At 41.7% G+C, this 13,273-nt stretch overlaps 1 protein-coding gene across 2 annotated transcripts in view; it reads left to right on the top strand.

Annotated features, from left to right (window-relative positions):
- ASB2 (ankyrin repeat and SOCS box containing 2) overlaps nucleotides 1-13,273 on the top strand; it is a 256,837-nt gene that overhangs the window by 137,514 nt on the left and 106,050 nt on the right. For both annotated transcript variants that reach the window (XM_069208232.1, XM_069208231.1), the window contains one exon: nucleotides 895-1,140. In XM_069208232.1, the coding sequence (XP_069064333.1) occupies nucleotides 895-1,140 (246 nt within the window). The remainder of the gene's footprint in view (nucleotides 1-894; nucleotides 1,141-13,273) is intronic.

Below are 13,273 nucleotides of genomic sequence, written 5' to 3'. Positions count from 1 at the left end.
TGCACCCTGTGCCATGCAGGGGGCCCTGAGTTTGGCCCCGATGGCACTTTAACTAAAAAAAAAAGAAATACTTACCTATGCTTACTCTACTTACCTGGGATGGGGTCCCCTATCCTCCGGTGTCCCTCTGGTGTGGGTGGACGTGTTCCTGGGGCTTGAGGAGGGTACATGTGGACCCATTCTATGGTGATTAACCATGGAAATGGGTCCACAGGTCCCCTAACGCCTGGTATGACCCAGGCATTAAATAATGGTGCAAAGCCTCTCCTCCCCCATGCGTCATTTTAGCATGGGGGGATAAATATGGGGCCATGGGGTTAGCACAGTTTTTTAGATGGGAATGCCTACCTTGCATCTCATTGATGCAAGGTAGGTTCACACATCTGAAAAACGGTGGAAACTCCAATATTTTTATGTTAGATGTGTCTAACTTTAAAATGTAAGTATGGAGTTAGCTTTGCGCTGAATTTGCATGAAAAATGACGCATATTAGGCGCAAATGGAGTATAAATATACCCCAGTGTTTTAAGGTATCTTTATTGCTCATTCTCCTTTTAAATTCCATCATGTTTTTGGGTTACTATAGCCTGCCACTCTCAAACTTCCCACCACTCTTAAGAAGATGACAGAACATCAGGGCAAACAAAACCAACTAAAAGCTTGTTTTAAGTCTTCAGTTAAGACTGTTGACCCTAATATGTCTTCAGATCTGCATGTGTTGTCAGACTAGGAGTGATCACTTTAATCTTTGCCCTCGCCATGTGTCTTTTCAAATTTTCCCCCTTCACCACACGTGCTGAAAGGTGGTTGATGGCTTTTATTATCCTTCCTTTTAATAGTCCTCATGAATGATTGCGTATTGCACTAATGCCATTATTGTATTGATGAACACAGCCTGTGAACATAGGAACGTGGATGCTGTGCGAATGCTGGTCCAGTACAACGCGAACGTGAACCACCGCTGCAACCAAGGCTGGACTGCTTTACATGAGGCCGTGGCCCATAACAATCTGGAGATCATTGACATCCTAGTGAAGGGACATGCGAAGATTGAGGCAAGGAATATCTACAATATCACCCCCCTGTTTGTGGCTGCTCAGAGTGGACAGCTCGATGCTCTGCGCTACCTTGCCAAATGCAGTAAGTTTTTTATAATCCATTGTCATATGCATTGTTGTGCCCCATAAATATTCTATGCTTAGGTTTTTCTTTAATGGTTCTTTTGTGGCATCCATGACAAATATATTGTAGAAATGACAAAAAGGGGGTCAGGTTTAAAACGCAGAAATTTACTCCTTTCGACTAGTGTTTCAAGAGAGAAATACATGTATTTGGAAGGTGATTTGATTTTAGATCTTGTACCATTAGATAGAAGTTTCTTAGTTGATTGGCGCATGATTATAAGACACCCTTTGTATTTAAAGAGGTAAATTGTAAGCAGGCATTTATTGTAATTTCCTGTATGCCTATAATAGATGGCACCAACTAAGATGAATGAATAAAACAAGTAATACTTTAAAAGGTAACCTGTCTTATAATTAAGTAAATAAGTTCAGAGAACCCGATTACAGCAGCTTTGACATGCCAAACCCTGTCAGGAGAAAGCAACGGGGTGCAACAGTTATTGCATTTTGTTCCTGTTTGAACAGGGATCGGAATCCAGACCCACTCCCAAGCTGGTAATCAAGGTAATTGCTAAGACAAAAGGCACATAAAATATATCAGACAGGGTTTAGAGGTAGACAGACTAGTTATTGAATGTGGAGAGATGACTACAAATAATGAAATGTGGGAGTCAGAAGGAAACTGAGCCTACCATAGAATGTGAACAGTTATCAATTAATCAGGTACAACCTAGAACAAGCATTGGAAAACACAGTAGGTCTGGCATTGGCACCCAGCCTTGGTCTGGCATTGGTGGGACGTTTCTTGCTTAGTGAAAGAAAGAAAGAAAGAAAGAAAGAAAGAAAGAAAGAAAGAAAGAAAGAAAGAGAGAGAAAAAAGAGGGAAGGGAGGATAAAAGGAAAAAAGAAAGAAAGAAAGAAGGAAAGAAGGAAAGCAAGCAAGCAAGCTTAATACAGAACATGTACAAACAGACATAATTTGATCTGGTAGGCGTGAAATAGGAGCTGCCAGAAAGGCAAAGCACTCCAAAAGGAACTTACAACAACTTTGGCAGGGAATGGGATCTGAGAAAGATGGAATGTGCATCAAAAGCATCCTGTTATCATAGGTTCTAAACCCAAAGCAACAATAAAGTAATTATAAATTAAAAACAAAACACTGGCGCTAAAGGGAACTAACTTGTGAATGGATGTTCTTCTTGTGAGACAGCAAAATGCTGTTACTCAAAGTGAAGTTAACCAGTGGCTTAAGTACACCGACCCTCATGCTCTGTGCTGTAGTGGCCTGAAGCAAAATGTGAATGACAAAACATCAGACCAATGAATGACGAGAGGTGGCAGAAAGCTGCTATATGGAAGTGTATTATTATACATATTGTAGTAAAATCAAAAGGGTAGTCTAGCGGTTCTCCTTAAAATATTTGCCAAGAGGGGATAGGTCACCGTGTAACAGCATAATGCTGACCTTGTTTTCTCACATGATTACTTCACACCACTTGCAGACATTGTCATGAAAGGCTATTACTTAAGGAGCAAATAGGACCACATTCTAAAGGGAAGAGAAAAAAACAGGAAAATAAAACCACACCTTGATAAATAGGGACAGTTGAATCTACTAAAGTTCTGGAAAACGAGACCTCAATAACTGTCAAAATTAAATATAGGAATGGGGTACTGAATATAAAAATTACAGTGGCTATCCTAACAATCTTAATTGGTCATTGAGGAATAACGAAAACAAAGAGAAACATCATGGAAACTTGAGGACATCAAAGAATCTCTCCTTATATCGCCTGCTAATTTTGATGAGTATGTGAATATGGCAAATAAACAATAGGGGTTGTTTTTTTTATTTCTATTGCTCCACCTATTGCTTGAGACCTTACATTGTCAAGTCTAGAACTTTTATGCTTCTATAGTCTGTCCTGAAATTAACGGTAATCACAACTAAATATTTGACGTTGGTGTCTTTTAAAGAATTCCGAGGTACCAAAACACAATAATATACTAGAATTACCCTTCAATCAGTAATATGAAGGAGCCCATTGTGCTGAAAGTATTCGTATAAAAAGGTTTTAATGTTTGCTTTTTCCTGTTCTTATCAATATTTTAAATACAATGGAAGAAATACACAACAAGGCTCAATTTGAAGATTCAAGGGGGAATAAATGTGCAAGGAGGCATCATCAGATTTAAATAATAGGACTGACCAATCTATTAATAGTTTAAATATGTTTTGTCTAGGAAATTCATAGTAATGTATTACATTCTTAATGACTTTTTCAATGGTGATAAGAAGTCTAAAAATTGGCGTAACAAAACATCTATTAAGGAATATGAACAGGCTGATAAAACAGACACCAAAGATTAAAAAGATAGTGCACATTGGCAATGACTAGCTAGAACTTTTCAACCTAAGATAATTGCAAGGCCTAGGAGATATATTTCACTCGAGGACATCATATAGGGGAATGCAGCTGCAATATCCTAATGTTAGCAACATATTAAATTAATAGGCTTTATAGCGATTTTTTTCTACTAATCATAGTTGCTTAATCCATCAGTATGGTTTGTAAATAGACATGATTGAAGGCATCTGAGAGATGACTTAATGGTGTCAGTGGATGGGAGCAGCGGAGCAATTATTCATATACTTAAACAATATAGAGTTAGAGGTAGAGTTTATCTATTATCTTTTTATGAAAAGACTGTACTATATCAACTACCCTGTATCTTCTCAACCTTGCACGTGGCAAAACAAATCATGTTCATGTGTTATTAGGCCTTTCCATAACAGTAGGATGGGAAACCCATGAGCTTCAAAAGCACATAATAATTATTGGTCTTTTAATGACAGTTGCTCAAGTTTTCTAGACAACGGTGGGATAGCTGAAGCTAAGAAGAAAGAATGAGGCAGACTTGAATAATTGTGGATAAAGCTCACTAAAAATCATGGTGGCCACTGGCTTTACAGGCAACATCCTCGATAGGTGTACAAGAGTGTCTTATTTTTCAGACTCTTTTTTGGATTACAGTTTTACCTGAAGCACTGATCTGATAATCACATAATGTAGCATATATTGTTTGAATCAATGTATGAACAAAAAAATAGGGGCAACATTTGGTGTGAATCTTTAAAACGTTGGATTGTTTTGAGTGCCAGTGAAGGCAATGAAGTGACAGAGAGTGAATACCAGCTGATTTTAGACCCTTTCCTTCAATTATACAATATCTCTCTTTATGTTTCCCCCCTCTTTAGTCTAGGACGTTTCTCTCAGTGGATAAAGTGGTCTAATAGTGTGATATTCCTTCCACCTAAGTATACTTTTGCTCATTGGAATACTCAACCCCTCATGACAAACACTAGTCTGTGGCTTATACAAGTTAAACAATTTAAATGCACTTCTACATTACTTATTCCTTTCCTAGCATCCTGTTAGAATTGAATGATATTGGAGTTTTGATAGTCAACACCAGCCTATGAAAATAGATGCATGCACTCAGAGTAACAAACTTGTGAATCAGATATAGTAAACCTGAAATTGAGGACACTAAGAAGGTGAAAGTCAAATCAATACTGAAAAGCATGCATTTCTTGAAACAGATATAAAATTGCTAAGAACATTTCCTCTCCCTATATCATTGGTAACCAGAGAGAAGATACCTATTCAAACAATTTGGCAACAGTTCCCATCAGTGAACCAACATGCAACAGTCATCCATTTGACATGTCTTTAATATGCATCTTGGAAGATTTAGGGCCAGATGTACAAAAATTAGGAATAATGACCATTAAATTGTGATTCTGACCAAATTGCAATTTGGGAATCGCAATTGCTAATGTTACAAAGAATATATTTTATAAAAACCGATTTCTAGTGGAGTCACAAATTAACCTACCTCATGAATATTAATGAGATAGGTCTTAATTTGTGACTCACTGGAAATACAATCAATCATGGAGATAGTGTCCTGCTGGGGGTCAGCAGATCAACATGTCCGTGATCATTTTTTGATAAAACAAGCATTTGAAATTCAACCCATTTTCCTCGAAGGGACATGGGATGCATTTCGAAAGAAAATTCAACTTTAAAGTTTCATTTTTTTTTAAGAGTATGCAGTGGTCTGTGGGACCACTGCCTGCTTCCCTGCACATAATTTATTTTAAGTTCCCAAAGGCCAATGGGAGTACACAGGGGGTACAGGATTCCAAACAATTGACAGTAGGTGTGCTATCTCAATGGAAGGTTTCAGGCAAATCATATTTCATGCATGTCTTAGTGCTGGAACTGGACAAGCTGGTGCAGAACGAGGTGGACAAGCCCTTTGATAGACAGACATTTGATCAAGTGGTCAAATTGTGGATTACCCGCTCTGTCTGCTCACTTGTCACTGCTCACTGGATCTGCTTCACGGATGGTGCTACCTGACATTATCAGGTACCAAATGAAAAGGTGAAATTCTGTCGGGAAACAACACATACAAATCTGAAAAAGCAAAGCATAGGGCTTTTGGGCAAGTTAGCTTCACAGAATAAAGTGGGCTTAAAGTAAAATCTCTGAATCCTTATTTTATGTATTTATTCTGTTTTGTATCTGTGCAGTGAGGAAATATGGGATGCTGTTACTTTGGACCAGATAGTTCAGCTAAAGAACAAGCCAAGGCACTTGTCTTCAATGCTCAAACCCTGGCCGGTACGCCTTATAAACTTCTTAGCACATCTTAGCGTTCCTTCTGCACTATGGATTATGAATCATGTATTTGAGGTAGGAAAAGTACCTGACACTAGCACTAGTTACTCCCCTGGTTAAGAAGAAAACATTCCCTCCTGAATACCTGGGTACTTATGAATCATTGTTTAACTTGCCCTTGGCATCGAAAGTAATGGTGGCAGCAAAGAGTAACCAGTTTCAAGGTAATTTGGAAACCCTATGCCATCCTGAATAGTCTGAATTCCTGGGTTGAAAACTGTTATGGAACAGATTTGGTGTTCACCATGGTAAAGACAACTTTACTTGAACAAACAATTTAGGGGTGTCTAAAGTGCCTGGAATGCTGGCTGACTTTGATATTGCTGATCACTTGTTGCTGATAGAGTGGTTACATAGGGTAAAAGTGGTGGGATGGCTGGCCAAGAAGCAGTTGCAATTTCCATTCCTAATCAGCCAAAAGCATTCTACTCCTTATAGACTTTACTGCTGGTCTTTCCTGATCTTGGCTACTGTTGGACCTGGTCCTTTATTCAGGGTCATCCCCAAACGTTTTGCCTCCTTCTTCATATTTTTTCTGACCTGTTTTGGTTGGCTTTAGGACTTTGGGCACTTTACCACTGCTAACCAATGCTAAAGTGCATATGCTGTCTGTCTAAATTGTGATGTATGATGGAACAACACATGCACTTTCCATGCATGCCTTTACGACGTGGTAAGTACAACGCATGGTCATTACCATGCATACACTTAACACAAAGGGGGTAATTCTGACCCTGGCGGTCACCGACCACGGGAGCACCGCCAACAGGCTGGCGGTGCTCCCTCGAGCATTCTGACGGCGGCGGTTCAGCCGCGGTCAGAAGCGGAAAGTCGGCGGTCTCCCGCCGACTTTCCGCTGCTCGGGGGAATCCTCCATGGCGGCGGAGCGCGCTCCGCCGCCATGGGGATTCTGACACCCCCTACCGCCATCCTGTTCCTGGCGGGTCTACCGCCAGGAACTGGATGGCGGTAGGGGGTGCCGCGGGGCCCCTGGGGGCCCCTGCAGTGCCCATGCCAATGGCATGGGCACTGCAGGGCCCCCCGTAAGAGGGCCCCGCATAGTATTTCAGTGTCTGCAAAGCAGACACTGAAATACACGACGGGTGCAGCTGCACCCGTCGCACCCCTGCAACTCCGCCGGCTCCATTCGGAGCCGGCATCCTCGTTGCAGGGGCATTTCCGCTGGGCCGGCGGGCGCTCTTTTGGAGAGCGCCCGCCGGCCCAGCGGAAATGTGAGAATGGCCGCTGCGGTCTTTTGACCGCGGTGCGGTCATTTGTCGGCGGGACTGTGGCGGGCGGCCTCTGCCGCCCGCCACAGTCAGAATCAGCCCCAAAATGTTTTTACCACGCATATGCTTTTACCACGCATGTCTTGACCACAAAACTTCATAGTAAAGGCATGGTTGGTAAAGGGATATGCGTGGTAAAATGTAGAGGTAAGTATAACATACATTATAACATACATTATATATATATATATATATATATATATATATATATATATATATATATATATATATATCAAAACAAATCCCTTTCAGGGTTAGAGTGCCGCATAAATTATGCAAAAAAAGAGAATAGAGAACTCTGGGTAGTTCCCAAGTTTAGGTGGAGAGCAGCTCTAGTAAGGGGCACCCTGCAACACCAGCGACACTCTAGATTTGCTCACCTCAAATGCCTGTTTATCTAGCAAAGTTTTTAAGCATTGGATCAGCACAGTGCTATCCACGCCGAGCTAGATAGTGACAAAGTCTTTTGCCATTTGTACAGCAAAGTCTTTAAGCATAGGTTTGACACAGTGTCAACCTTGCCGAGCTGTAAAATGACAAAAGCCATTTACCACTCCATGCACAGTATTACAGCTTTGGACTGGTAAAATACCATCCAAGCCAACCTGGAATGAGTAAAAGCAACCCCTGACACGTGTTTCGCTCTCATTAGAGCTCATCAGAGAGGTTTAGCTTTGTCCAGACACAAGGGAGCACCCAGTATAAGTCAAAACAAATCCCTTTCAGGGTTAGAGTGCTGCATAAATTATGCAAAAAAAGAGAATAGAGAACTCTGGGTAGTTCCCAAGTTTAGGTGGAGAGCAGCTCTAGTAAGGAGCACCCTGCAACACCAGCGACACTCTAGATTTGCTCACCTCAAATGCCTGTTTGTCTAGCAAAGTTTTTAAGCATTGGATCAGCACAGTGCTATCCACGCCGAGCTAGATAGTGACAAAGTCTTTTGCCATTTGTACAGAAAAGTCTTTAAGCATAGGTTTGACACAGTGTCAACCTTGCCGAGCTGTAAAACGACAAAAGCCATTTACCACTCCAGGCGCAGTATTACAGCTTTGGACTGGTAAAATACCATCCAAGTCAACCTGGAATGAGTAAAAGCAACCCCTGACACGTGTTTCGCTCTCATTAGAGCTCATCAGAGAGGTTTAGCTTTGTCCAGACACAAGGGAGCACCCAGTATAAGTCAAAACAAATCCCTTTCAGGGTTAGAGTGCCGCATAAATTATGCAAAAAAAGAGAATAGAGAACTCTGGGTAGTTCCCAAGTTTAGGTGGAGAGCAGCTCTAGTAAGGAGCACCCTGCAACACCAGCGACACTCTAGATTTGCTCACCTCAAATGCCTGTTTATCTAGCAAAGTTTTTAAGCATTGGATCAGCACAGTGCTATCCACGCCGAGCTAGATAGTGACAATGTCTTTTGCCATTTGTACAGCAAAGTCTTTAAGCATAGGTTTGACACAGTGTCAACCTTGCCGAGCTGTAAAATGACAAAAGCCATTTACCACTCCAGGCACAGTATTACAGCTTTGGACTGGTAAAATACCATCCAAGCCAACCTGGAATGAGTAAAAGCAACCCCTGATTGGATAGCACTGTGCTGGTCCAATGCTTAAAAACTTTGCTAGATAAACAGGCATTTGAGGTGAGCAAATCTAGAGTGTCGCTGGTGTTGCAGGGTGCTCCTTACTAGAGCTGCTCTCCACCTAAACTTGGGAACTACCCAGAGTTCTCTATTCTCTTTTTTTACATATATATATATATATATATATATATATATATAAACACACACACACACACACCTTTCCATCCAAAAATCTTACCTACCCTAAACCCTAAAAATGCCCTTACCACCCCAAATCCCATGCATACCCTCTCTAAAACCTAAATATGTCCTTATCACCCTAAAAATGTCCTTATCACCCCAAATCCCATCCCCAATCCCATACCCACCCTAAAACCTGAAAATGCTTATTCCACCCAAAAACCTATACCCACCCTAAAATTTAAAATGCCTTACCCCCAAAATCCCATGCCCACCCTAAAACCTAAAAATGCCCTTACCATCCCAAAACTCATACTCACCCTAAAACCTGAAGAAATACCCTTAACACCCAAAAGCCCCTACCCCCAAAACGTACAAATGCCCTTATCACCCCAAACTCATACCCACCCTAAAAACTAAAAATGCCCTTACCACACCAAAACCCACCCTAAAATCTAAAAATGCCCTTTATTGGTGTGTCCCCGGTAAAGGGTACCAGAGGTGCCCATGGCCTGTAAATCAAATGCTGCTAGTGGGCCTGCAGCACTGTTTGTGCCACCCACATGAATAGCCCTGTAAACATGTCTCAGACCTGCTACTGCAGTGTCTGTGTGTGCCAATTCGACCTGGCAAGTGTACCTACTTGCCAGGCCCAAACCGTCCCTTTTACTACATGTAAGTCACCCCTAAAGAAGGCCCAAGGCAACCCCATGGGCAAGGTGCAGTGTATATAAAAGGTCGGACATGTACTGTGGTGTTTACATGTCCTGATAGTGAAATACTGACAAATTTGGATTGCACTTTTGCAATGCCTATCTCTCTCATAGGTTAACATGGGGATTGCCCCTTTAAATATCTTTTAAGTGCAGCTTTCCATTAGGAGCAGATGGAGATGTGGAGTTTGGGGTCTCCAAAATCACAATTTAAAAGTACATCTTTTGGTGAAGTTGTTTTTTAGACTGTCTGTTTGAAAATTCCACTTTTAGAAAGTGGGCATTTTTTCTTGCTTCACCATTCTGTGCCTCTGCCTGGCTGCGTAATACACGTCTGGGTCAGACTGACAGTTAGGCTGCTTGTGAATTCACTCTAGACAGTGACACAAAGGTGAGCTGAGGTGTGTCCTACATATCCTGATGATTCTTCCTGAGCTAGAGTGGGAGGGAGGAGCTGTCACCTACACTTGGAAGTGCTGTGCCTGCCCTCACAAAACACTGACTCCAGCCCCCTAGAGTGTGTCTGGGGGCAGGGCAAGGAAGTGGCAGAGTCTTGTGCACTACAAAAACTTTCCTTTGAAGTTTGCCTACTTCAGAGGCAGAAATGAGCATAAGTATTGGACTGCTGACCCCACAACTTTAGATTACTTCTCGCTCAAGAGGTACCTCTGCAAAGGAGAAGAGCTTGATGCTTGAGGAGGACCTGCTACTTTGCCTGTTGCTTTGCTGTGCTGGCATGCTCCTGCTGCTTCTGCTTTGAGAGGGAAAGGACTGGACTTCGCTTTCTGAAATCCTGCTTGTGAAGTTTCTGCAAGGGCTTGGACTGAGCTTGCCCCTGTCCAGAAGTCTCAAGGACATCAAAGACTTAATCAGCCATTGCCTGGGCTCTTGTGCTGAGAGTCCTGACTTGCTAAGTGTTTCCAAATCCAGTCCCTGGGCCCTTAGAAGTGGAAGCTGGTAACCAGCGGGAGAAAATCCATGCACCGCTGTGTGCACATCAGAAAAATCGACCCAGCGCCTGTCACGCAGCTGGAGAATCGATGCAACACCTGTTCTCAACGCGGACCCTTTGTACAGCACATCAGAATTCTCTATGCATCGACCTTGGGTGTCAAAATCTTCTACATCACTGCACAGACCTGAGGTTACTTGTCTGGAAATTGATGCATCCCTTCCCTGTGAGGGAAGAATCGAGGCATTGCTTGCTTGGAGGAGAAATAATTGTTGCACGTCCTCACTTGTGAGTAAGGAATCAACGCATCGCTTGCTTTACGATGCGCGCACACCCGTGCCTCTTTATTTTTGACGTATATCAGGTACTTTGTGCTGAAATAACACATCCATTGATTTCTATGGATTAAGACTCTTTTTACTTAAAAAATTCCTATCTTTGCTTGAGTACTTTGATTTTTTGCATTTTGGTCTTGGTTGATTTAGATAAATATTGGCTATTTTTCTAAACTGGTGTGGATTCCTTTTGTGGAGTTTTCACTGTGTTACTATGTGTTGGTACAAATACTTTATACATTGCCTCTACGATAAGCCTGACTGCTTGTGCCAAGCTAACAAGGGGGTGAGTAGGGGTTATCTGAGCTGTGTATCTCCCTTACCCTGACTAGAATGAGGGTCCCTACTTGGACAGGGTGTAAACTGACTGCCAACCAGAGACCCCATTTCTAACAGCTACTAGCTTATCCTGGCTAGATTATAAAATGTCTCTTTTTAGGGAGTCAACATACGTACTGAGGACCTGATTCACAAAGGTAAACTTACACTTTTGTCTACATTTACTCTTGTTATGGTTTTCACAAGCAAGTTTACGACCGCTGAGACTCAGCAGTCGGGGTGGAGAACACCGCACATAAAAAGATATGGTAGGCCTATCTGTTTATGTGTTTAGTTCTCTCCAACTATGAATCGGGCACTGAATTGATTTCAACACATTCAAACTAATGCGCAGCCACTAACTGGCAAGCCAAATCGCATGACAGTTTTGCTCAAGACGTAGTCTGACTTCTTGGGATTTCAGTCAATCAAATTGAAATTCTAGTCCTTACGATTGTCAACAGGGCACTATCAGGCAAGGATCTATGCCCATTAGATGCCTGCCAGCTCATTAGATGCGTTCATTCGTATCAGTGTTTGGTGTTTTGTTTTCCAAGATTCCACAGGTCTCAGCATGTTGATTAGAGTGCGTGGAGATAGGCTTGGAAAAGGACTTCCAGGTTCACTGCACAGCACACACCTGTCTTGGCTTAGGAAGGTTTTAGAAGTTTGAATGAGGATCGATGTTGTGCACGTGATCATGATGGTGTGGCATGTTTAAGCTAACTTCATCTGATTGGTTCTAAGATGTCGACTTGTGTGGTGCGGCAGGAGAGTGTTGTTGAGCTGACAGGTGTGTGTAAACAGTATGGCTTTGGAGCAACGTTGTATGCGTAAGGGTGGAAATGTTCTGTCCAGCGGGTTCTGTTTGAGAAAGGTGAATTACAAATGCGATTGAAAAGGTGCTGGTAGTATCATTGGGTGGAAATAGCCAGCTCTGTTGGGTCTCACAATGACTGACTACATGGCATATTTTACCATGTTGGATTGTTTTAAGAGTTCTATCCAATGAGTTCTGGTGTATGCTAGTGTGTGGCATGTCATGGTGATGTGCTGTGGTGAACACAGTGATAGCCACCTCTATAGTTTATGTGTGCTGTGTTAGATATAAACAAGGTGTTTGTCAAATATTTTCTGGTGGACATTTATGCCTTTGTTGCCACCTATGTTATAACGCTATATATTACTTGTTGGCAGCTGTTTGAGTTTCTTGGATGTTTTGAAGCATCTGCAATAGCGCCGACCTAGGCTGTGAGATAGCCGGAATGGGTCTGCTCCTCATTTTTCTTATCTGCTAATATTAGGATCGCCCATAATGGACCAAATGTTGTTTACAAGTATAGTAATTAAAGAGTTAACAATAACTAGAACTACAATCTTTTATGTTAGGATCAAAGCTGGTCATTTTCTTCATTTACTTTATTGTAATTAGGCGAAAGTTCCTGGTGCACCATCCTGAAAGTATACAAAACAAAGTGCAATAAAAAGAAAAGCTAAATAATATAAAAATTTAAGTGACACTCTTTTTGGCACCAAAGTACTGCGTTGATGTGAAAAGGCCACTAGGGTTGGGGGGTTCCTCATCCTTACTAGTCTTCGAAACCGTTTCTAACTTAAGAAATAGACACCATATTGCGAGTTCATTCCACATACTGTACAGTGGAAATGAACGGTCAATAGATACTACACCTGAGACCAGTTAGATCATTACAATAAAAAAAATTCTCACTGCACAAACGTGCTGGTAAACAATTACAATATGCCATGTTTTTAGAGGCAACAGCTTGCTGCAAAATCCTTACTAGTCTTTGAAACTGTGTCTAGCGTAAGAAATAGAAAACATACTGAGAATTCTTTCCACATACAGTGGAAAAGAATGGTCATTATATATTAAACCCGAGACAGGTTACATCATTACAGTAAAATAAAATCTCTCTGCACAAATGTGCCGGCAAACTACAATATGCCGTGTTTTTAGAGGCATCAGTGTACTGCAAAATCCTTTCAATGGAGTGAAAAATCTATGGTGAAA

This window comes from Pleurodeles waltl, chromosome 9, assembly GCF_031143425.1.
Source record: "Pleurodeles waltl isolate 20211129_DDA chromosome 9, aPleWal1.hap1.20221129, whole genome shotgun sequence".
NCBI classification, from domain to species: Eukaryota; Metazoa; Chordata; class Amphibia; order Caudata; family Salamandridae; genus Pleurodeles; species Pleurodeles waltl.
This window is presented reverse-complemented; position numbering and strand designations above follow the sequence as displayed.